This window comes from Myotis yumanensis, unplaced genomic scaffold, assembly GCF_028538775.1.
Source record: "Myotis yumanensis isolate MYYU_CA2020_CCGP unplaced genomic scaffold, mMyoYum1.0.hap1 SCAF_13, whole genome shotgun sequence".
In the NCBI taxonomy this organism is placed as follows: Eukaryota; Metazoa; Chordata; class Mammalia; order Chiroptera; family Vespertilionidae; genus Myotis; species Myotis yumanensis.
Window position 1 is genome coordinate 30377131 of NW_027223764.1, and position 27358 is coordinate 30404488.

At 35.6% G+C, this 27358-nt stretch overlaps 1 protein-coding gene across 1 annotated transcript in view; it reads right to left on the reverse strand.

Moving 5' to 3' along the window:
- Positions 1-27358, reverse strand: part of PCDH15 (protocadherin related 15) — a 632895-nt gene that overhangs the window by 278829 nt on the left and 326708 nt on the right. The window contains exon 9 of the mRNA XM_070432784.1: positions 271-379. Coding sequence (XP_070288885.1) covers positions 271-379 — 109 coding nt within the window. The remainder of the gene's footprint in view (positions 1-270; positions 380-27358) is intronic.

The following is a 27358-nucleotide window of genomic DNA, read 5'->3' on the forward strand; positions in this document are numbered from 1 at the left end:
AACACCAATATGTAAATTAATCTCTTACTTTTTTTAAGTTGTTTTACTGCTTCAGTAAAAGTTTTTCTCTTTGTTCTCCACATTTCACTGAAACTAATTCTGAGAGAGAAAAAATAGCTGTACATTTATTTATACTTAATAATAACAATAATTTCCAAAAAGAAAATATTTGTTATTAAAGTTGTTTACTCTGATTTGAGACAAGTTTTTTTTTTTTCTACATGATTCCAGAGTGATAACTGAAAGTATAAAATGTTAGCAGATACAAACCAACAAGGATGGAATAGAGGATGCCCGGCCTATCTGATGGCGGCTGAATATTCCGGTCCTGATCGATGGCTTGGATGGGTGGAGTAACGATGATGGGGTTCAGTTCTTCCTGAAAAAGATAAAGTCAGAGAGTTTAGTTCAGCTTCATTCCTAATACCTTATGGAAAATTGACATTCAGGTATTAGAGTGTGGACAGCTAAATGACAACTGAGCCAGTAGTTTAACTCAGGTTTTAATATTGGTAATATAACACCTTAGGCTGGTTAATTTTGAATCTGAAAGAGCAAGGTGTCCTCCAAGTCAAAATAAAAAGACATAGTAATTACATGCATAGAACTTTATACTAGGAATTTCTCCTAAAAGGAAAGCAAGGGAGAGAGATATCAATAAATTTTGAATTTTCTCTAGATCTTATCAAAAGAAATATAAAACTACCAAGTATTGCTATTATCTTTAAGATTGGCAAGCATTTTTCTATGAAGGACCAGATATAATGATGTGTAGGCTTTGTCAGGCATACAGTCTCTGTTGCAGCTTCTCAACTTTGCCATTGTAACAGAAGAGCAACAAGTGGACATGACTGTGTTGCAATAAAACTTTATAAAAACAGTGGTGAATAGGACATAGGTTGTTAACACTGGTACTAGATTATAATGGGTATGCTGAAAAAAAACAAATATGCACTATGCAGAGATAAGCTTGGGAAATATTTTATAAAATATAATTTGAAAAAGTTAATCTACTACAGGTCTTTTCAGATGCTTAAGTGTGTTAATTTGCATAATGATTACCTAAGAAGAAGGTATTATCAGCACATTTTCTCTATTAACATCTCTTTGAACTAATACCCTTAGTACACAGTTTGGGTTTAAGTCTTTGAAACCTTTAATCCAAACATGTAAGTGGTAATTATAAAGGAAAATAAACTGCATCTCAATATCTGACAGTTTCACGTTCTAATGAATTAGTATACTGTTCTTTTCTATTAGTTCTTCTCAAGTAATAGACCTTGAAACATATGTACTCTTATACAAAATCAGTAGTTTACAATCCTAGCAAAAACATACAATTCTGGTGTGCTAAGAAAGAGTAATGATATTAAACCATTATTTACAATATTAAATTTTATTAAGTTACATTATTATTTATACATATATATTAAGTATAAGTATACAACTAAGGTATATTAAGTCAGCGGTTCTCAACCTGTGGGTCGCGACCCCTTTGGAGGTCGAACGACCCTTTCACAGGGGTCGCCTAAGACCATCCTGCATATCAGATATTTACATTATGATTCATAACAGTAGCAAAATTACAGTTATGAAGTAGCAACGAAAATAATTTTATAGTTTGGTCGCAACATGAGGAACTGTATTTAAAGGGTCAAAAGGCTGAGAACCACTGTATTAAGTTATTGAAGTTGGAATAATTAAAGATAATCATTGACCAATAATTTGGAGCTCTTATACATCTTAGTAGCTCTGTTGAGATCGTAATTGCTAATGGGCTCTCAGTGGTTTACATGCTATCAATATTTTACTAAAAATAAAGAGCTCTAGGTAGGGATAACTTACCAATGTTCCATTCACTTCTCTAACTGTGGATTTGAAACTATGAAATGCCAATCAATATCAAATTTACTCAATTAAATCCAGATGACTACTGTTCTCACACAACACTCTTCCTAAACTCTTTCCCTCATTACCTGTTTCTGTGCCTCTTCCTCTCCATTTTACTTTCTCCCAATCCCTTCACCTCTCTACCTGCCTTTCCACTCCCCCACACATGTACCTTTCCAGTTATCTGTTGACTTTCTTTATAGTACCTGTGTTTCTCTATAAAATGAAAAAAATCCAACGCTGTTCAAAGTACATATGTTTGAATGTAGAAGTTACGGGTTGATCAGCTCTTCCTAGCCATTTCTCAAAGGAATCCGATGGTGTCAGCCAATGTCAGCTTATAGCATTACTCCTGGTTCAACTAATTAACTCTGCAGTAACTTTTCCAAAAGTGTGAATCTTCTCAGATCTTGAGAGACATTACAAATCTCAGGAGTTTCTGAAATCCCATTTTATTTCCCATGGTCAGGGCACTATACCAAGGGTTCCTAATTAGACTCCAACTTTTTGAAATAACTTAATTACTTACCTATTTTTTTTAAAATTGACTCTGAGCTGGTCTGTTAGAGCTAAATGTGAACAGATCATGATGTTAGGATGTCCCTGCTAATTACCTTCACTGTGCTTATTTCTGTGTCACTGTTAAGTAACCAACACATAAGAGATATTAGAGTTTTGGTAGTCATGTAGTTTAAAAACCCTCTTTCTTTACTATATAAAATTGTTGGAATAAACGATGGAGTTTTAATCATATTCTTTAGAGTTACATAAACAATAAAAAGTAAAAATAACATAGCAAACAACCAAGAGGGAGGAAAAAGTGCTAATCAAATTCCTCATTTTTTTTCATATATCATATAGTGAAAACTGAAGAAATAAAAGAAACACGTGTGCTATTTAGAACTTTGTTGATAATCATCAGAAAAATTAAAAATGGAAATAGAAAACTGTAAACATCTCAGGAGAGTTAGTTTGGAAAAATAACTGTAATTGTCTTAAATAACTTATTAGAACTGAAATTTTGTCCTATAATACTAACAGCTAATCTAAAAACCAAAAAAGGTTTTTTCTTATGCTACTATTTATGAGTTTTTCAGAAAACCCAGAGTTAAAGGTAAAAATAATGCATTCTCAAATACGATTTCTAAGATTATTTCCCAAAGCAATTGTGATATTTGAATCTTGAGAATTTTTGACACTAATAATACAGTCATATATTATATAATTAGAGGCCTGATGCACAAAGATTCGTTCAAGAATAGGCCTTCCTTCCCCTAGCTGCCGGCACCGGCTTCCCTCCAGCACCCAGGACCTGGGCCTTCGCTCTCGCCACCACCTTCTGCCTTCACTCTGGCCCTGCCGCCCTCCTGTAGCTCCCTCCACCCCCTGCCGGCCCTCTCATAGCGGGTATCCTGCCCCTACCCAGCTGCTCCGTGCATGTGCACGTGCGATGACCAGAGGCCTGGAGTGGCCGGTGTGGGGCAGAACGCCTGTGTCGCGACAAGGCAAGCGCCCTGGTCCAGCCGCTGCCATTTTTGTTGTATCAATTTGCATATTCCCTCCTTGTTGACTATGGGCACTGGAATCTTTGTCGTGGAGTGATGGTCGATTTGCATATTTTGTCTTTATTAGATGGGATGACATTATAGTCAACACTGGACTTCATATAAGTTAGTGGTCCCAAAAGAATATAGTGGGGCTGAACAATTCCTATAGCCTAGTGATGTAGTAGCCCACCATAACATCATAGTGCAAGTATTTCTAATTTGTGCCTTCTCAGTCTATAATAGTAATGCTACCTTAGGGCTGTAAATGCCCGAGGGCACTCATCTGGACCCATGGAGCTGCCCACAGACATAGTCTGTCTTTTTTCTTAAATTTATCTTTATTGTTGAAAGTATTACAGATATCCCCTTTGTTTGCTTTCCCATTGACCCCCTCACCCTGCACCCACCCCTCCCAGGACTTTACCACTCTATTGTCTGTGTCCCTGGGCTATGCATATATGTATATATGCATATAAGTTCTCTGTTAATCAACTGCCCTCCCTATGCCCCCCACCTGCCCAATCCCCCACCCCTGTCTTCCCTCTGAAATTCCTGTTTGTTCCATGTTTCTATGTTGCTGGATCTATTTTGTTCATCAGTTTTTTGTTTGTTTGTTTGTTTGTTTCCCATTAGATTTCACATTAGAGTAAGATCATGACATAGTTCCTTTCTAAACCAATGTTACCACTGAACTGACCCTGGGAGAATTTATTATGCTTTCAAGACACCCTTCAGAGATAACCATTAGGAATCTTTGAAGAATAAAGTTTATTACTTACTATCTATGGGCCATACAAGGCAAACCAAGGGGCACACAGGGAGGCCACAGGTAGAGAAAAAGAGTGAGCATGTACAGGGACCGGGGTCTGCTTTTACGGGCAAGGAAGGTGGGACCTAGGGTTTCAAGGGCTCCCTCTTTATTGGTGAATTTAAAACACAGGAGCAGGAATTCAAAGGGCAGAATGAGACAGAAAATACAAGTAGCCCAAATGGTCAGTTATTGCAATAACCACGATTTCTATAATAAAGGTGCCTTGGTGGGACAAGGCATCCTGACCATCTAGTTCTATGACAGGCAAACCGTTTATTGGAAATGTCCAGCTTTGAAGTGGAGGCCTGAACAATAAAACCTTAGTAGTAAATCAAGCACTTGCATTATAAGAAGAAAAGCCAACTTTGAGGACTCGCACTACAGTCACCCCCGTGTTTGTGGCGATCTTGTTATAAACAGACCTACCGCACTGCCAAAGGCATAAAAGTATAGCACATACATTTGCAGTAGGAGGCTATCCCATCTAGGTTTGGGCAAGTGCACTTTGACTTCCCCACAACAAGGAAATCACCTAATGATGCATTCCTCAGAACACATCCCAAATGTTGAGTGGTGCATCACAATACATAACATTAAAAGGTACTGTGTTTTGTTTAGGATGGTAATGTTCCATATTTAGTATATATTTTTCCTAAAGATAACTAGCATTTATCTTAGAAAACAATATGTGTATTTCTTAGGAGAAACAACATAGATAACATGCATCATTTTTTGAACTTTTCCAACAAAATCTCTATAGTAGATACAACCGGGCATCGAAAGGTGTACATATAAGTAAGAAAAACCCAAAGGGAAACTACTCCTTAAAATAAACAAAAGTTATAATTATTTGCAATGTTTACCAAATAGTCCATACTTAAATCACTTTTATCAATTTGTATTCTTAGTGAAATATCCAACCTGGTAAGAGATCACTACTCTCAAGTAGACTTGATTCTACCTACTACTAAGAAAATAGTACGGTGGTACTACTAAAAGAACAACATCCTCAATTCTTGTGAAAATGCAAGTAATTCAGAAATGCATTTCTTTTGAAGAGTAGGTTATCTGCATGTGGATAGCAATGACTGTTCCTTATTCTTCTCCTATCCCCCTCATTTCACTTAGCTTCAAATTTTACTGTTTGGATTACAGAGGAACAATACACTGAAGAAATTAGAAACTTACCCATGGCTCAAATTAGCTTGGGTATCCTTAAGGAATAGACCACAATGTTCCTCCATCCTGGTATAATTGTCATAATTACCTCTCTACCTAAAGCTTTATTGGCTTGTGGGCAGGAAATATCTTAACTGTGTTTATAACCCACAACCTAGTGCCTGAGAATTTTCAGCATATTTTCTTAATCAAGTTGAATTCCAGAAGATCCATAAAAAAGCCATCCAGATACTAGAATTCTATTGTACCTTGCCTCAAAAGCAAACATGCTTTCTTTGTAGTGATATATATATATATGTATATTTGCATATAACTTTTTATTTTATTTTTACTTATTTATCTTTATTGTTGAAAGTATTACAGATGTCCCCCTCACTAACTCTCTCCTCCCCTCGTCCCCCTCCCCAAGCCTTCACTGCACTATTGTCTGTGTCCATGGGTTATGCATATATGCATATAAGTTCTGTGGTTAATCTCTTCCCGCCCTCCCCTCACCCCCCTACCCTCTGAAAACCATCAGTCTGTTGTACGCTTCCATGTCTCTGGATCTATATTATTGGTCAGGTTATTTTGTTACTTAGATTCTACGTATACCTGAGAGCATGTGATATTTGTCTTTCTCTGGCTTATTTCACTTAGCATAATAATCTCCAGGTCTCTCCATGCTGTCTCAAAGGGTAAGAGCTCCTTTTTTTATAACTGCATAGTATTCCATTGTATAAATGTACCAAAGCTTTTTTTTTTTTTATCCACTTATCTACTGAGGGCACTTGGACTGCTTCCAGATCTTAGCTATTGTAATTAATGCTCCTATAAACATAGGCGTGTATATATTCTTTCAGTTGAATAAGAGTGGTGAAAATGGACATCCCTGTCTTGTCCCTGATTTTAAAGGAAATGTTTTAATTTTCCCCATTGAGTATGATGTTATCTGTGGTTTTGTCATGTATGGTCTTCATTATGTTGAGACTAGGGGTCCAGTGCACAAATTCATGCACCTTGAAAGGAACTGTGGGCCACGAGGCTGCAGTGGGCACAGGGGTGGCTCTCAGCCCATCCTCCGTGCCCCCACCTGGCCCCTCCCGCTGTGGCCCCCAGTCCCGTCTGCCAGCAGCTCCGTTCCCATCACCACCGCTCCCCTGCTCCACCATCCCACTGCGACCAACATCCACCATGTTCTGTGCTCTGTTGCCTGCTGCCAACGCCTGCCATGTTCTGCATGTGCCACCTGCTGGTCAGTGCACGTCATAGCGTCCGGTCGTTTGGTTGTTCAGTTGTTCTGCTGTTCAGTCTATTTGCATATTAGGGTTTTATATATATAGATATGTTCCTTCTTTTCCCACTTGGCTGAGAGTTTTTATCATAGATGGGTGCAGGATTTTGTCAAATGCTTTTTATGTATATATTGATATGATCATGATTTTTATTCTAAATTTTGTTTATGTTATGTACCATGTTAATTGACTTGCACTATTGAATCCCAGGAATAAATTGCACTTGACCATGGTGTGTGATCTTTTTAATGTATTGTTGGATCTGGTTTGCTAATATTTTATTGAGGATTTTAGTGTCTACATTCATCAGGGATGTTGGCCTATAATTTTATTTATTTATAGTGTCCTGATCTGGTTCTGGAATTAGAATGATGCTGGGCTCAAAAATGAGCTTGGGAGTCTTTCCTCTTCTTGAATTTTTGGAATAGTTTGAGGTTAGATGTTAGTTCTTTTTTGACCTATGAAGTTTAGGATTGTATGTGTGTAGGCGAAAACTAGATATTTGAAAGACATGCATTGACTTAAAAAAAGAAATTAGACCCATAAAATTTTGGATTTATGGAAAACTAACCACAAAATTAAGGGAGATGAAGATGATACAATGCCAAACAAGGAAATACTATCTAACTGCATTTGTTAATGTTTCTATTGAACATGAACATACACACACACACACACACACACACACACACACACCACAAAACTACCGCCCTTATAAATAAAATTTGAGAATTCAGAACCATGTTACTATTTTTTATATTATATTTTCTTTAAGAATTAGTTTAGATTCCTGTATTCAATTACATATATAGCTATAGGCTTAGATATAGATAGTAAAGTTTTATTGGTTTATGTTTAGATTTTATTTTGTTTTATTGGTTTTAAAGGTCATGTCTAAATATATATCATGATTTAGTTATTTTTAAAGTAGTTCATTTTTACTCAATAGTCAAGTGACATGCCTTTGAAGTTTTTTTTCAGTAAAGTATGTGAGTTCTTTTATGTAAGAATATTAATTACTTCATAACTGAAAATTTGACTAAATTTCAGGTTCTCTAATCATAAACTTTTCCTCCATTTGCAAACCTTCCTTTATTGTCTTCTAGCTTCAATTACTAGGGATAATAAATCAAAGTTCTACCTAATATTTGGTTTCTTTAAGTTTTTTTATTTGGTAAAAATTTGCTTTTGTCTTGAAATAAACATAGGATATTGTAATTTCCTAAAGTATTAGTCTCTTTACCTTAACTTTGTTTCATGCTTTGAACACTTTCAATATGCATGCATAAGGGCTTTGTAAAATCCCAATGGATTTTTTTCTTTCTACTAATCTTTGTTATTGCAGTAGCTCATACTGCCTGTTTTCTTTATTATCACAAATTGATTATACTTTTATCTTTTCATCTGATATTCATTGTTCCATTCCCCCTGTCAATTATTCTGTAGTCTAGTAGAATTCTCAAACATGTAATGGTGTACTTCAATATGGTAAGAATATTCTTTTGTTAACCAGGTTAATACAGTCTGAGTCTTGCCTTTCAAGTGAGCTACCTTCAGCGAGTGAGCTTCCCTCCTTTCTGATCTATAAAATAAAGAGAGTACTATTACCTTCTTTACTAAGAGGTGTGCTAACTAACTAAAGAAATGCTTGTAAAAACCTACTGAAAACTCCTAGCAAGTTATAAAAATGTATTAGTTATTATTAGTTACTAACAATATTGCAATTTTTGGTTTTATGTTTTCTGTCTTTAATCTCTTTAGTTTTATTATTTCAGTTATGTTTTTCCTTCTCAGTATATTTATTTCTTCTTTATTGAGTTTTACTTGCAACTCATACTTTTTAAAAATAAGTAACTTGTATTTTTTCCAATAAATCTTCTTAAAGACTTTTTTTTCTCTTTTTCTCTTTAAGAAAAATGTTTCTCCTCAAGCCCTGGTTGGTGTGGCCCAGTTGTTTGAGCATCCTCCCATGCACCAAAGTCACTGGTTCAATTCCTGGTCAGGGCACATACCTGAGTTGAGGGCTGGATCCCCACTAGGGAGTATGCAGGAGGTAGCTGATCGATGTTTCTCTCTCTCTCCCTCTTCCGTCCTTTCTCTATCTCTAAAATCAATAATAACATATTTTTTTAAATGTTCTCCTCAAATGCTACCTAATCTTTCATGTTCTTCAAGTATGTTTGAATAGTGTCTGAGACAGATGACTGATGCCTGTGCAATTGTAAAGCTCCCATATTTCTGTGGTAGTGACCTGAAAATCAAACTTTATCACTGCCTGAACTTTTTTTTCACCCTCTCTTTCAAGACTGCAGCAATCTTACACTACTATGGACATAGATTCCTTGTTTTTAGCATTGATGCAACTTTTCATCTTTTTTTATACCCCAACAAGTATTTCAGTAAGGCCATGAATAAAGATAAAGCAGATACCCAAAGCTATCTGCCATATCAATCAAGACCTTTTTACTCTCGGTTTATGAGCAGGAAAATGACAAGATAAAAGAGGTGTTAGATAAAGCTATGTTTTTATCTGTGAATGAGATTGACACTTTGAGATAAATATTTCTACTCCAACTTTTCCCAATAGAAGGATAATTGCTCATTTCTCACTATTCTCGCATTATTCTTCCACTTGCATTAGACTGTTGCTCAGAACTTGCACATTCTCAGTTTATCACTGTATATTATAGAGCAGTGCAGTCCAGAGGAAAGAAGGCTGCCCTCAGAGCGAGAAAGACCAAAGTCTGAAATTATGCTCTAAGCTTATTAAGTATATGAATACTTAATCTTTTTGAAATTCAGTATTCTAAGTGTATAATAGTAACATTAATTTATACAAATTATATGAATTAATATCATATTCATTTAATCACAAAGCTCTTCTCAACTTAAAATAAAGTAATTTTTTAGAGTCCCTTGCAGTAACTGTCCCAGGTTAACATTCAATAAATATCAGTTGTTAAAGGTCTAATTATTCTACGTATGTGTTCTGATCTAGGATATATAAATACATCAAACAGGACCATTAATATCTCTTGCATTGTTAGTGACTTACTTGGAATCTTATTGATTAGACATTTATTCCATATGAGAATATCAAAGTTATGACATTTTTCCTACATATTTTTGGGTGTGTCTTGACAAAGTAGACTTTACGGTCAGCAGATTAAAAAAACTACTACTAATAGTAATAATAATGATAATATCTTTGACAAAACACAATGCCTGGCACCTTGTAGATGCTTCATGAACATTAAGGATCTTGACAATTTGGTGACAGCAGTGAATCACATCTTTTAATCATTTATAGTTCTATATAATGCATAATACAGACCATATAATAATTGATCCACAAAATGCACTCTAGCTGTTTGAAGTAATGGCATGGTTTACAGTGTCACTTATGGAAGCATTCCTGAACTTTGCCACAATGTGCACTATGTTAGCTAGAAGCAGCACTTAACTTCTGTATTTGTTCCCCTAGTTTCCAAATTCTACTCTTACAATGTTATTGTGAATTGAATGGAAATTCAAATTTCAATGAAAAAGAATTTCATTTTCAGATGCTTCTAAGAAGGTGGATATGTTCGCTATAAAATGTTTATTGAAAATAATAATTCATAGTATTATTTTGGTATTTGAGCCCTATATATCCCTATCTGCAAGTTATTGTCAAATGGAGACTTGTCAAGAACATTGATAAACTATTTTATTATTTAAAAACAAAAATATAAATTGTTTTTGTTGTCTTATAAATCTGGACTAATGAAGAAACATTAGTGATTAGTAGCTCGCTTTTTATATACACAATTTAACTTTTAGAAACATGTATTAATTAATTTTGTCATCTTTATTTATATTAAAATATTTATAGATATACATTAAATTTTGCTAATAATTAAATGGCATCAGTAATTTTTCATGACTTTTTAAGAAACTATTACTGCATTACTTTTTAACCTGGTTCATAGATATCAAATAATGTATTTTTAATTTAGCAGACCCTATAGCCATTTAATACTAGCTAGAGAAAAAGATGATAATGGCATTTTCCCATTATATTTGGTCTGACATGTTGAAATTCTTAAACATAGAATCCACTTGTGCATCAGCTTTAGGAAAAGTAGACTAGCAGTAATTATACCCACACTCCCAGTATTCTTATGAAATTAATAAAATGGGGGATATTTATAAGTAATTTTTGACGAACAGTATCATCATGCATATTATATCCCAGGTATTGAAAAGACTAAACCTATCCTATTGGATGTTGATTTGGAACATAGAATACTTTAAACTTGATTCCTTTCATGTTATCGAATGTTGGGTGAAGAAAAAGAAGCATCCTTTTGTTACCAATAGGACCTAGGCCTCACCCCAAACTTATTCTGCATGACCTAAACAGTGAGGAGAAGTATAAAGATTATGCAATCCTTCTTTTAACACAAAGAAAATTTACAGAACAACACTCAAATGGAAATTCACAGCAGGATACACCAGTACAATAAGGTTCTAATGCTTTATAGAATTGTATCACCTGAATTTCTTAAAAATATAAGTTGAGCAAAAAATAAAGGTTCTCTTTTTGTGATAGATATAGACTTGGCGGGATTGTATCTACCTCACTGAACAGTAAAAACACTTGCCAGAACACGTCTAATAACAGCCTATAGCATTATTTCCCATGCACACTTTAGTACTGAACTCCCACAGCTAGCTTTTGAATCACAAACAGAACATAAAATTTCCCAAAACGAAACCATTAGCAACACCTAATTCCTCTAGCATCCTGAAGGACCCGGGAAGACTTGGGTCATTTAGTGGAACCACAAACTGAAACACTTGTTTTCCATGTTTGAAAGGAGTCTGACCCAGGCTTGTATTCAGACTTCTATTTGTCCTTGAAGTAGGACTACTACCTTAACCACTACAGGGGAGCCTTTGATAACTCTGGATGCTGATGCCTGCAGGGCACTGATAGATGCTTCATAAATCTTTTTTTCAAATGGCATTCTTGATATGTGCCCCCAGGGTCTCTTGGAAGCATCTGCTAAACTTTTCAATTTTTCTCCAGAAGTTCAATGTAATAGTTTTTCTCCCCTGTTGCTATCAGTAAGTTTGTCTTTCACACAGAATGCATTTATCTCCCGCGGTATTGACCATAACACTTGCATTGGAAGCATTTGTTTAAAATTAAAAAGTAAAAACAAAAATGTAGTTGTTGGGCTAGATCTCAGAAAGCAAATATAATCAAAATGCATTTGGATAGCTCTAAATAATCTGAATTTTGGAAAAATACCTCAGGAAAATTTTATATACAACTAGAGGCCCGGTGCACAAAATTCGTGCAGGGGAGTGGGGGCCTCAGCCAAGCCTGCACCCTTTCACAGTCCTGGAGCCCTCAGGGGATGTCCGACTACATTTTTAAAAAAATCACCCTGTACTTAATTTTCTTACTAACTCCTCCTTTTAAACTCCCCTCAGACTCACATTCTGTTTCCTCCTTTTATTTAACTATTTTCTTGGCCTCACCCCATTTTAGCATCCTTCTCTTTCCTGCTTTCTTTCCCTCTCTCCCTTTGAACCTCCTGTGGCCCCTCTCCTTCCCTCCCTCCTCCCTTTTCTCCCTTCATTCCCGGTGGGTGTCTGTCTCCTTCTTACTTCTGACCCCTCCCCGCCCATTCATCTTTCCCTTGTGAGCCTGAACCCTGCCTCCCTTCCTCCTTCCCTATTATTACCCCCTGCCCCCACCATGTTCACTGATTTCACTTTTAAACCTTCCCCTTTCCTCTCTGGGACCTGCTTTCAGCCCTGCCTGAGTGCACTTTGATATTAAAGCTTCCATTTGGGAGGTGTTAACCCCCAGCCCAGGGCCCAGCCCCAGCCAGGCCTTCACCAACCCCCCTTCCTCGGCCTCCCTGCTGCCATCCTCCTCCCATTCCCCGCTGGGAACACCCCAACTTCTAGTCAACAAAGTCCACTTAACGTGCCATCATCCTAACCCTGGCCAGTGTCTTTGGGGTCCAGCTCTTGGGGACGAAAGCAGTATCCTCCTTAGTGTCCAACTCCACCCCAGCTAAGCCGTGCCTCCCCTCCCAGTGCAGGGCGCTCAGTCCAGTGAGGGTGGGCGAGGCCCGCTTGGCCCGGGCACTGCTGCCGTGGAGCAGGAGTGCCTCTGCCCAGAAGGCCACGGACCATGCACCCCTCCGTCCCAATGGCCCACTCCGGGGGTCACCGCCCTCCTTCCCCATCTGGGCCAGGCTCCCCACTCTGTGCTGCCTGTGCCCCGCCCATCACTGGGTGCAGCTGCTCCACTCCGTCCCCCCCCCCCCCCCCCCGTTGCCACCCTTTCCTGTGTGCAGCCCCGCATTTCCTTCCCTTTTCCATTCCTGCATCTTTTTCTTGTTCCCTTGCTGTATTTCTGTTTCTCCTCTCAGCCTGTCTGCATGCAGGCCTGCCTTCCTCTCCCTCTCCTTTCTTATCCTGTCCTATCGCATCCTATCCTACCTACCCTGGGCCTCACAGCTGCCTGAGCAAGGGGCGGGGACACAGCCTGCTGAACCGTTGTTACTTGATGGTGTCCTGGACAATTTGCATATTCCTCTATTATTAATATAGATAACGATTTATGTGAATCACAAAGCCTTCTAATTATTTCTGACAACCCTTTCTTCTTTGGACCTTTATTTCTTTCTCCACCTTCTTAAATAAGACAGAGATGATGGGCAATGTCTCACAGGAAAAAGTATATGCATATTACCTCTTTTATAACCATACCTCTTTTATGACTCTTTACATTACATTTAAACTTATACTGGCCAACTTTCACAACTTAGGATTTCCTTAGGTGTTCCTTTTATTCTTATGGTTGCAAACCATGATTGCAACACTTGTGATGAAATATTTCCAAATCTCAAAATGTGAATAATTGGGCAACAAACTTTCAGAATCCTATTGCTAAGTTCATATGCAAAAATACCTTTTCAAAATAAACTATTCAAACTAGTAGAAAGGTTTCAAAAGACATCCACAGACCCACAACTGAACTGAATGTATATGTTGTTTTTCAATTGAATTCAGTTAAGTGGTGAACAAGCACAGTAACAAGTACATGAGTAATTAAGTACAGTGAAAAATGAAGTTTAAAATGGAAAAACAATTTGAACTATTTCATAATGACCTAATTTAAAAAAAACAACACAGGGAATTAAAAACAATTAAGTTTATGTGAAAAAGGAATCAGATGATCAGCTTTACTTAGAAAATATTGGAGATAGCTTGTCATAATAAATTTAACACACAGCTACTTATTCAAAGCCGGAAAAAGATGGAAAGTAGAATAACACTTACTGTGCCTGACTCTATATATTTAATTTTCATAAAGGCATTGTTACAAAACCTCTCAAAAATCTCCAGAGTGGTATAGTTTAGGTCAGTATCTGACTTTAAAGGCTGTTTTATTAATCCCTTTGACTTTCCACCCTTATGTGGGTGAGGCCACTATTTCTGGTCCTTGTTTTCCTGCCTGAATGTACCTCCCACTACTGTGTCTCTCATTCCCTGACCACTAGCATCTCTGGCTTTCTTTTTCTCTGCTTTTCAAAATAGTTTAGTGGCAAATTAAATAATAAGAAGAACCTTTTTTTTTGTAATATAGGTCTACCAATCAGCTGAATGGAATTATTTTTGTGAGGAAGGTAAGATTTCATTTAATTTGGGTTATTTATCATAGAATAGATTGCAAATGTTTATCTGTAAAATATATATATATATATTTTTTTCATGGGCCTACCAAAACAGGCATCAGTCCAGACTTGGTTAATGGGCTGTAATTTGCTAACACATGGCCCAATTCCTGAAGTCTATATCCTGAAGGTTGGTATTGAGAGTGTTTCCAAGATGTGGCTACAGCTTTTCATCCACATTTCTCACTAATTCCATTCATATGCTGCTCTACCCAAACTAAGGTTTCATCTTCTCTATTAATCACCTGCAGTCCCCAGTCTACTCCTTTGTTTACCTCCCATCAAATAGTTCAAGGATCTGCTCAAATGACACCTCCTTTTTGAGATTTTTTTTCCCCTGAATTTGCATCTAGAATGGATCCTTTCTTCCTCTGAATTCACAGAGAACCGGTATTGCCTATTTCCAGTCAGCCATTCATGCTTTATTTCTTATACTAGACCCTGAGGTCCTTGAGCACAAGAACTATGCCTTGTTCATTTCTGTGACTGCCTCAGTATATTAGCGCGGACAGATAGGCAACAGATAGTTCATGACTGAACACGGAGGGGGAATGATTCACATTCGAGGCTTCCTGATGTTGTTCCCTCATCCTCTCTCTCACTCCCAACCCATTTGTAGCTAAGCTCGTTCCCTGTATTAAATTATTTTCACTTCACTATGTGGCATGTGCTCTGTTTCTCTCACTGGACCCTGACAGATATAATTAATCTAAGAACTGCATATAAAACCAGGAGAATTACTGCCACTCAATCATCCATTAAATTACAAGGAAGTAGAGCACTGAGACTAAAAAGTCCCTAAAGCAGTACGTTAAATAGGAGTTTTCTACACGATATTTTTTTCTTAATAAAATATGGCAAACGTTTCTATTTCTGGGGGTTTTGCATTTGTTATTTCTTTAGCTTTCTATCTCTTAATGCAGGTCCCAACTCAAAAGCCTCTTCCTCAGAGACGCCTTCCCTGAACCCTCGACCTAAGAAAACTCCTTCATTTATTCACATTCATGCGTTCATATTATTCACTACATGTCATGCTCTTTAGAAAACGTCTGATGCCTGAAATTATCTCATTGATAATTTATGTACAATAACGATTTATGCGGATCCCATACCTTCTAATCTATAATTTCTGACAACCCTTCCTACTTCGGACCTTTATTTCTTTCTCCACCTTCTTAAACAAGACAGATAAAGTGTAAGTTTTGGTCTCTCTAAACTAAAATGTAAGTTTCCTGGAGGTATATGATCGCAATCTCTATTTCACTAGCTCCACACACACAAAAAAATGTCTTGCCATAAAAGTCTTAAATTGTCTTGTAATAAAAGTCTTTCTCTCTCTCATTCTGGTAGATAGACAGCGATATAACATATATCTGATGGACTGATTTCTCTCTGGACTGTAAAAGACAAGCTTTCCCTTGCCAGGGAGATTAAAATATATTATAAGACAAGATCAACTAATACGTGTTATAGCTAATAATTAAAAACAGTGCATCCTGGGTAGCACTAACTTCCTACTAGAGTTACACAGAAGGCAGGGGATTGGGTGATAACTGTGGACCTGAATAATGCGAATACTACTTCACATTTCTGCAAAGTTTTACAGCCCATAGTGTATTTTATTTCAAATGAGCCTCACAGGAACCATGTAATGTGAAGAGAATTATCCTCTTTTTTTATAGAGAGAGGTTAAATTACATCAAAAGCATAAATTCAACAGTGAGATAAAGCTCCCTAAAGAAGATAGAACTTGTGAAAAATACTACTCTCTTTTGTTTATTTTTTAGAAATGCGAACAACTCTTAATTGTGAAAAAGTAGGCCACATGAGGAGACAAAAATAAAAGAATATGCCACTGTTACAACATGCATTATATTGGTTGGTATTTAGCTTGCTGAAAGCATCATAGACTATTTCCTATAATGAGAACATTTATTGGATTGCATGTAAATGGGTGGAGGGTCTATACATATGCTTTCAGGATAATCTTGTAAATCAATGGAGCTACAGTGAGATGTCATAAAATATATTTAGCCACTGATTTAAAATAAATCATATGACAGGAGCATTCGCTTTCAACCAGCATACTGGCAAAACTGACATCAAATGGAAGAAAACAATTGTTGCCTACTTATATGAGCAACTATTCAATTTGAACGTGTTGAGGGATAGCTTCTGTATGCATAGTCTTGTGCATGGGGCCTGGGCCAGAACTGACCTATTAGATGGCATCTGTTTAGTATTAAAAGAGCCCAGAGATAAAAAAAAAATCTCAGATGGTTTACATGTAAAAGATAATTGGTCAATTAGTAAATTCAAAGTCCCTTGGTGAATCTTTTCCTTTTTTGTGACATCTTTCTGTGCTCTGATTTTTACCCAATATTCCAGAGCCACTTCTGTCAGTGATGAAAAACTAGAAACAAGGTTGCTTAGATACAGCAAATCCTGGATAGCCAAGGGGAAGCTGAAGGTCAAAGAGTGAATTAGATTGATGTCTTGCTCTTGTTTGAAAATAGAATTTATTTGTTTTGCTGACAGGGTAGGAAAATATGGACAGCCAAGGAAGGGAAGACATTATGTTGACTATAGAATGAAATTCACTAAGAGATCACAGATATAAGAAGCACAGTGACTATTATTATAATAACAATACACTTAGAATGGAGGGACTGTGAAACTAAACTAGAAGAAACTGTACTGTTTCTTCTACCCAAGTAGATTGAGAATTTCAGTTGAGAAAAAAATCCCAAACTAACCTTAATTATAAGTGACTGCTATAGCTTAAGCAGAATTACATCATAATACCGGTTTAGGGGCAGAGCTAGAAGTCCAATGAAGCTAAGTTCTGAGCTCTCTATACAAACAACCTTTATGTATAATGTGAACAACACAGATAACTTCTTAAATTTATATTTTGAACATTTGTTTCTTAACTTAGTATTTTCTAATAAAACTAGAATAATTTGATAAAATAAATAAACAATAAAATAATAATGCATCATCTGGCTAAAGTCCCACAATACAAAAGGGAAAACATTTTTCAATAATTTTAATAGCCATATTTATCCAAACATCTTACCTGGCAAATAATATTATGAAACTCTATTTTAATGCTATAGCTCACATGACAAAATCCTGATATAAAACATTTAAGAACCTCTTTATTTTCCATTTAGCATTTGTGTTCCTTAATTTTACTTGAAATAAAAAGTGTGCTCTTTAATATGAGCAAATTAAAATAACACTTTGCTGTTTTGTCATATAGCCTTTAAAATTTTCTTGTTCACTTTAAATCTTACATAATGTTTACATTATAGAAAGCTTCTTGAAAAATGATAGAACTTCTGCATTTGAGAAGACAGTGACCTAGAATCACATTAAAAGTAACCTTCCCCATATGGAATGTTGCAGGAAGGCTAAAAGATTCACTTTTACATCATGACAAATTGCACTTCATATAATAGGCCTGACTAAACAGGCCACAGCTTTGGAAAGAATATTACTTTCAACTCTGGTCCTCTTGCCAATGTACTGTGTTCCTCTCCTTGCCCCTGTCAGAAGTCACCTCAGCTTTAGCTAGAGCTGTGTCCTGAGGGCTCTGAACATGTTCCAAATCAGAATGCATCTTGTTTGTGGTGGCAGCATAAAGATGGGAAGGAATTATCATGGATAGTACAGGAGAGTCACATCAAAGTAAGGGCGAAGTGAATGTAACCAATTCCAACTGTGCAGATCAGGAAAGTAGTTATATCATGCCAACTGAGATGGAGACAGAGAGGGGATAATTAAAGAGTTAAGAAGCAACTAGAGGGAGAGTAACATGGAGTAATTTGAGTAAAGTTCAGCAATTTTTAATTATAATTCTTACAACTTTCCATTAATATGGTGGGCCACTGAAATGAGCCAAAGTGGAATGGACAAGGACATTGCTATAGATTGATTCCTCTCTGGTGTTTCCTGAGACCTAGAGGAAGCTGTAGGACATAGAAACTCATCCTCTATGTTCCATTCTTGTAGCACTTTCAGAAATCCCTGGGTCAAGGGGCAAGAAGCAAACACAAATAATGTTTGGTCCTTTCTAGAAAGAGATCAAAGAAATGAAAATGATGATTATTCTGTATGAAATATAAATACAACCTAATCTAAACTAAAATAAAAATTTTCCTAAGAATTGTAAAGCTGAAGATTGCATTTCTGTGATAGTGTCAGAAGCATGGCTTCTAAATTTATGCCAAAAAAAAGCAAGGACAGCCATGGGAAACACAGGAACCAGGTACTTTGATTTATTTTGAAGGATCATTACTTACATGACAGCAATGATATTTGCAGGTAAAATAAAGTCACAATAAGCTTTTAAACAAATACTGAAGGATAAATAATATTTCACAATACAATAAATACCAGATTACCATATATCAGATTAATTTTCCCTGTTAAAAGTATTATAGGGTTGGGGGGGTTACGGGGGGATAAAGACACATACATAATACCTTAATCAATAAAGAAATTTAAAAAAAGAAAAAAAATGTTCAATCTTCTTAGTAATAAAATAAATTTAAATTAAAAAGTTATTATAGGTTGTCACCATTATGATTTATATACATGTCCATTCCTAGGAAACCCATTAACTATTCTTTAAAATGTTTGATTTGTATGTAGCTGAGGGTTACTAATGCAAGGTTATTCCTATTAAATGTATTCTTTTTATTAATTTAATAGAATTTTTGGATATTCAGATATACCATCATGTCATTGCCAAAATTTGCCTCTTCATTCTATGTTTATTTTCTTAAAGTTCATTAACTATATTTGAACTTTTAAAACTGTCTTAATATGGTTTTAATGTGCATCTCTGTGTTGATTTATATGCTCTTATGTTTTAAATGGCTTTTGGTTTCATTGTTTATAATGATGACTGTTATTGGTTTTTGACAGTTAACCTTTGTAACATGTAAGCAGTTACTTTATGAGCATTCTTTCTATCTGAATTTTGACTATGTTAATGGCCTTGGACTTTTAGATACAAAAAAATCTACAAAATATTTGGAAACCATTTAAGTAAAATTATAAAGAAAAAAATTTAGAATGAAATGTAAATCACTACATATCTGTGAAAACTTATCTATAACCAATGAATAAAAATAAATAGCAAATGTCTACTACAAAGAAGGTGAAGAGATTAGCCAAAAAGGTGGTATATATTTTGCATAGTCTATGACATAGAAACAGATTGGGATCTTTATGCATTTTTGTTTTTTTAAATATTTTTATTGATTTCAGAGAGGAAGGGAGGGAGAGAGAATGATAGAAACATCAGTGATGAGAGAGGATCATTGATTGGTTGCCTCCTGAACACTCCCTACTGGGGGTTGAGCCCACAACCCCAGGCCTATGCCTGTGACCAGAATTGAACCCAGGACCCCTTAGTCCACAGGCTGATGCTCTATACACTGAGCCAAACCAGCTAGGACTTTATGCATTTTTTGTTGTTGTCTTTAGCATGACACTCATCCTCTCAGAATATTGAATGCTGGTCTGAGAACAGTTCCTATATTAATCCTTGCAGGATGCCAGATGTTCAGAACAAATTCTACTCATCTGAGTCATAAGCAAGGATGACCACTGATTTATGTCTTTCAAGGCTGCCAGTCCAGTGAAAATCAAAGGAGGTAGATGAGGTATGGGAATTAAGCATCATTGCTGTCATTTCTTCTTTCTTGCTTGTAAATCTAACTAGAGGCCCAGTGCACGGATTCGTGCACCAGTGGGGTTCCTTGGCCTTGCCTGTGGGGATCAGGCTGAAACCGACAGTCCAACATCTCCCGATGGGTCCTGGATTGTGAAAGGGCTCAGGCCAGGCCAAGGGATGCCACTGGTGCAAGAATCTGTGCACCTGGCCTCTAATATGCATATAAGATCTTTGGTTAATCTCTTCCCACCCTCCCCACTCTCCTCTTCCTTCTGAGATTCATCAGTTCCATGTTTCCATTCCTGTGCTTTGAGTGTTTTCCCCCTGGTGGTCAGTGCACATCATAGCTACCGGTTGAATGGTTGAATGATCGAGTGGTTACTTAGGCAGATAGATAGATAGATAGATAGATAGATAGATAGATAGATAGATAGACAGACAGACATCCTGTGTTAGTCAAAGTAATGTTCTCTGCTTAAAAGATAAACACCTAATTTTTGTGGCCCATTATAATAGATGCTTATTTCTCACCCCAAATTCAAGGTATCACATAGTGATTTAGCTGATGGAGGCCCTCCCATGGCTTCCCAGGTTGCTATATAGAGAGAGTGTATATCTCTATAGGAGTTTATATACAAGAGAGATATTTCAGTCTACTAACTTAATTACTGATTTACTAACTGAATAATCATTTTTTGGAGCCTAGCATACTAATCACTGGGATGGATCTTGGACACAAGAGAAATATTTCACACATGTCTAAACTTCCCATCACAAATGTATGTTGACTGAAAGAGTTAAAAACACCACTAATTTTGTCGTGTGGTCAAGGAAATCATCACTGATTTAAACTATTCTTTGATTAATAAGATTTTCCAAAAAGTATCAGTTGAAAAATGTCTATAACTTACTTTAAGAGCATATCTTACTTGGCTTGAATCTGACACTTTCATCTCCTATTTGCTTTGGATCCAATCTAGGACCTGACACTTCATTTCCATAGATTCTTAGAACAGACCTTGCATTAAATCTGAATAACTCAGCAATTGTTCTTACACTAGCCAGTAGAGCCATATTTCTCAATATCATAATATAGTAAAGTGAGCAACTGAAAACTTAATTTGAAGTATGTAAAAGAAGCATATTTAATTAGTTCAAGTTGTTGTTAGGTAGCATATGTTCAGCTTTCAGTGAAGGTGAACAAATGAAGATAAATGAGAAACTGAAAGAAAACAAGCCTGTATGTGTTTTTAAGAAACGCTATTATTAAAAAGCAAGTGTTTTCTACTGAACAAAGCAACTGACCTTTTCCTCAAATTGATAGTTAGTGAGGTGTGTCAAAACAACTTTGTAAAGAACAATAAATATAATTTAATGAATCAGAGTGAAAAGGAAAGCAGAACACTTTATTTTAGCAATGATATTCTAGGCACTGAAATATTTTCAAAAGGCTGAAAAGAATTGCATAGGCATCTGATCGTGATGTTTATTAAATTGGTTTTTCTATATCTGACAACTTCTCCAATAGAATAGCTCTTATGAAAGCCAAATGAAACACATTATGAAATAAGGTTTTTCACTTAGTATGCAGGTATAATCTCATGTGCAATTCAGGCAAAAGTAAAATTCAATAGAAACTTCCCATTTGTTACAATTTGATAATTGTGATTAAAGAACTATAAAAATTTCCTCTTTGACATTTCATGTTTCCTATACGAGAGCAGTCTACTGCAATTTCTTCAGTATTCTTTCCTCTTCCAGAGGTCCTCAAACTTTTTAAACAGGGGGCCAGTTCACTGTCCCTCAGACATTCCACACATGCGCACTGTGGGCCCGGGACGAGTCAGCTGCTAAGCAGGACAGGCAGCTGCGGCAAAAACACCCGCCGGGCGGATAAATGTTTTCGGTGGGCCGCATGTGGCCCGCGGGCCGTAGTTTGAGGACCCCTGCGAACTGTGGTGTTCTGTATCGATGATGAATATCTCTCTTTTAGAAATAAGAAATCTACAATCAACTATTTCTGAGTCTTATTGACAAAAGTCCAGAAATACTTTAAAAATTCAAAATGTACTATAGATATTTTAAATCATATACATAAAAAATATAAATAAGCATTCTTATTATTATGCCCATGATTAACCTGTAATTTTAAAATATGACAGTTGACATAAATTATTACACGTCTTGTCTTAGAAATGTAAGTTCTATCTCTGATTTCTTTTAGCACATGGTAATGTGTGGTAATAAAGAAATCTGGCTTATTAGATAGTCATTTATCTTTGGTCTTACATTCCTTCCTAGAAAGCTATTCCTTTAAGGGAGGGGAGTTAGTCTTATTTCTATATTTGTGCCACCTACAGCAATCGCACATTGTTTAAAACATAGTAGGTGTCTGGTGATTGTCTACTGAATAAATGAACACATTCAGAATTTTGAAAGTCATTATTCTTGATCTCTTAATAAAAACAACAACAAGCCAAAACAAACAAACAAACAAACAAAACACTTCAGGAACTGTGTAAATATTTTTTGACTAGTCTTAGGAATTCTTTAGAAAATGGTGGGGATACCTGTGAGGGTGGGAGTGAAGCTCCCAAAACTTCAATCAGAATATCTTCATTGTTGTTGCTTTGATATTTAAAGGACCTCTCACTATATAAGAATTGTAGCAACTTGATTTTTTCACAATGATTCTAATTTATGTGATACCTCATCATCATCGTCATCATCATCACCAATCACATTCTATAACTTTGTAAGAAAAACAAATATTATAAAGGATTTGACTTTGGCCTCTTCTTTCCCCCTAATAATTATTAACTCAATAAGGAATTACCTAGTGACCACTTAGTGCCAAAATCCCTTTTCGATGTTGGAGCTACAATAGTAATAAACAAAGTAGGCCTGCACTAAAAAAAAAAAAAAAAAAAGTTAAATTATATAAAAAAATTATGCCCTAGCTGGTGTGGTTCAGCATTGAACTTGGACCCAGGAACCAGGAAGTCCCCAGTTTGATTCCTGGTGAGGGCACATGTCTGGGTTGTGGGCTGGGGCTCCAATAGGGGTGTTTTTCTCTCATCGATGTTTCTATCTCTCTGTACCTTTCCCTTCCTTTCTCTCTAATAATCAATAAAAACATATTTTTAAAAATTATGGGTGAAGTAAGAAAATGACAAACAAAATATAAACATACATTAGAATGTTATGGAAAAAGTAAAGAGGTAAAGGGCATTCTGGAAAACTTTCTTTTTTCTAGCATTGCCCTTGGATGCATAAATTTCCTTGCCTAGCATTTAATGTCATAGTCTGCAGTCTTTTCAAAAACACCCGAATAGTCAAATTGTATATACATTCTTTTCCACTGATCCTTAAAATTTACCAGATTATCCTAAAAGGAACACCAATTAGACATTAGTTACTAATGAAAAAGTAACCTACTTTAAACCTATCTTCTTTACATGAATATTTTTTTGATAATTCTATTAAATATATTTTGGTTCCAAATATTCACAATCTCAATAGTAGATGAATTGGCTGGTTTATATATATTACATTATAGAGAAAATAAATGGTTGAAATGATTCATAAATTCTATGCAAACACCTAGTTGTTTTTTTTTAAAGTTGGGAACTGAAAAGAGAATAGACAGATAACTTACTTGAATTTGAACCACACTCTTAGAACTACAGGTATGATATGCCATTGTAGTTACCATAAAATTTTAAATGGTTTATTTTTCATTCATATTAACACATGATGTTCTTACATATACATATCAGATATCATCACATTCCCTTCTCTGCATCACAAGCATTGTATGTTTCTCCATGGATGCAATATTTTATTTTTAGTCAAGTATTGGACTTAGCAATTATTATTTATCTATTCCTTTTCTTAACCCACTTAACCATAGAGGAAGTATATAAAAAACAAATAAAATGAAAAGATTATCCTACTAACTTTGGGCTCTTACATCATATGCACATAGTTGTGGGTTATTTTTATTTACTTAGAAAACTTAATCTTTGTTTTAGAATATTCTGGGGGCACAGCCAAAGAAAACAAAATCCTTTGCTCTTGTAATTGCCCAGCATGTAATTGATGATCGTCCTTACAGCCAGACTGTACCATTCTTATTCCCATGTAAAAAAGAAAACCTGCAAGCATATCTCCTACCAAGAAGCAAAGAAATGTGGATTATCATTTAAAATCATGCCTGCTGGTCTTTATAGCATTAATTTTGTTTACAGCTATCTGCAGATATATTTTCTATTTATAGCTCACTCAGATGCAGTTAGGTAGCCTATTATTTGATTAATTATATAGTTATCAAATCATTCAGGGCCCTCACTGTTTCAACAACAGTGGGAAAATAGTTTTTAATAACTGTATATATACAGCTATTTTTAGTCTAAATTAATATTGTGGCATATGATATTGAAATTAAAATTATTTTTTATCAGCTATAGTAATTTGAAGAGAATAATACATTCCTAAAGTAAAATTAATGGATAAGTAGTTATTGGAAAAAATATTTTAAAATATAACCTTTTTAGTCTTAAATTATTATATATAGGTGAAAGAAGTGAATAGAATTTTTGAATATTTTACAACAAATCCTAATATCCATGCAATTGTATTACTGATTCCTACAGAAAGTTACAAAATCAACTAAAAATGCAAAGTATTTTTCTTGGAAATTATCGAAAAAATTTTTGAGTATGCACTATAAACTTGGAATGATTTTTACTGACAATAGATAGACTTGAGAGAGAAGAAATATTTTGAGGAAGAGGGGACCATATTTGGATAATTTAATGATCACTCGAAGAATATTATTAAGTAAATACAATATAGATCCTTATACAATATAGATTTGAAATTAAAATAATTTGATAGTGCAGTAAATAAAGCCAGTCTTAAAATCTAAGATAGGTTTTATAAAGTGGGGCATATAGATAATCATGGTATATTCTATCATGTAATCCTAAACCTACCTGGTATAAATGAAAGACAGTTACAAAGCATTAAGAAAAGAAGATCATATAGTATTATGTTTGTAAACTTAAATAGACACTTGCATATAATTGTAGCAAAATAAAAATTACAATGGAAACCATGCTACACTTAGAACTGAATAACTGAAAATGCAACATAAAGAAGGAAAAGCATATTGCTACAGCAAAAGCTGAAAGTGTTCAAAAAAATCCTATTGAACACAGCAAAGAGCAAAAGTTGCAAATACAGCAAAAACCGCCAATTATACAGAAAATATAAACACAAAAAGTAAACAGAAATAACAATGTAAGAGCAGAAATAAGTAAAAGAGGAAAAAAAGAAATTGAACAGTAAAAACAAAAAAAACAAAAGAAAACCATGATGATTCTTTAAAAATATAAACTAACTAAATAAGCTTGTAGCCAAATTATTTCAAAAAGAAAAAGGAGAAACAGACAACAAGATATCAAATAATGAATAAAAAGAGGTCCATAACTATACATATAGCAGAGATTTGAAAAAAAAATCACAGGCATGAACACAACCAATCATCCACCTACATTTGAACATGTAGATAAACGACACTTTTATAAAATAGAACATTCCATTCAACCGTAACAGAATACACATCCTTCTCAAGCAGTAATGGGGCATTCTCTAGACTCACATGGATGAACCACGAGAGAGTATGCCAATTAAAATAAGCCAGACGGAGAAAGACAACCCTGTATGGAATCACTTAATTGTGGAATCTAAAAACAAAACAAAAACAAACCGTCTTACAATTAGTCAGCAGAATGGTGGTTCCCAGGAGCTGGAGGGTGAGGAACATGGGGAGATGTTGGTCCTAGGGTACAAACTTTCCATTACAAATTAAATATATCCTGAGTATCTAATGTACAGCATAATGACTATAATTAATAATGCTGCATTGTGTACTTGAAATCTGTGGAGAGAATTCTTAAGTGTCCTTAACCAACACCTCCTTCAAAAAGGGTAACTACCTGAGGTGATGATTATAGTAACTAACTTGATTGTGGCAATCAGTTCACAATGTATATGTATATAAAATCATCATGTTGTACACTATAATTATATACAATTTTATTTGTCAAGTGTGTCTAAATAACAATTCACATATATAGTGCTCATTGTGCCAGACTCCTGCTGACGTGTTTTACTTATTTAAAGTGAAAATGTTTACTCATTTTAGATTAATGCCAACTGCACTGACTCCATGAGGTAAATGTCACATTTATTTTCTTTTAATAGAGTAGGAACTGAAGCTCAGAGAGTAATTAATTAACTTGTATAAGACAAAAGTTAGCAAGTGTGCAGGTGGGATTAAAAAACAAGACTCTAGCCAAAACCGGTTTGGCTCAGTGGATAGAGCGTCGGCCTGCGGACTGAAAGGTCCCAGGTTTGATTCCGGTCAAGGGCATGTACCTGGGTTGCGGGCACATCCCTAGTGGGAGATGTGCAGGAGGCAGCTGGTCGATGTTTCTCTCTCATCGATGTTTCTAACTCTCTGTCCCTCTCCCTTCCTCTCTGTAAAAAATCAATAAAATATATTTAAAAAAAATAAAAATAAAAATAAAAAACAAGACTCTAGATCAGGGGTGGGCAAACTTTTTGACTCGAGGGCCACAATGGGTTCTTAAACTGGACCGGAGGGCCGGAACAAAAGCATGGATGGAGTGTTTGTGTGAACTAATATAAATTCAAAGTAAACTTCATTACATAAAAGGGTACGGTCTTTTTTGTTGTTTGTTTTATTCATTTCAAACGGGCCGGATCCGGCCCGCGGGCCCTAGTTTGCCCACGGCTGCTCTAGATCAAGAGTAGATGCTCATATACTGTATCTGCTCATATATATGGCAATATACTCTGTCTCTAGATACCATCAATATTTAAATGTTGTGTAAGAATTTCAGAAATACATATTTAAATTAATGCATACTGGGGATATGTCAAGGATATAAAGAGTAATTTTCTCTAGAAGTTAATGTTAAAATGTGGTCACTACAACCCAATTTCCCCAGAATTTTGAAGGCTGATTGTAAAATTAATGTGGAAGAAAATACAATAATATTTTGAAGAATAGAGAGCAGTGTATCTCCCTTCTTAACACCTAATCTTACTGAAATGCTAGATTGCATCAAGTACTGAGAAATAGGGCAGAACAGCAACAACAAAAATCTCAGAAACAAACTGGCTCACATAGG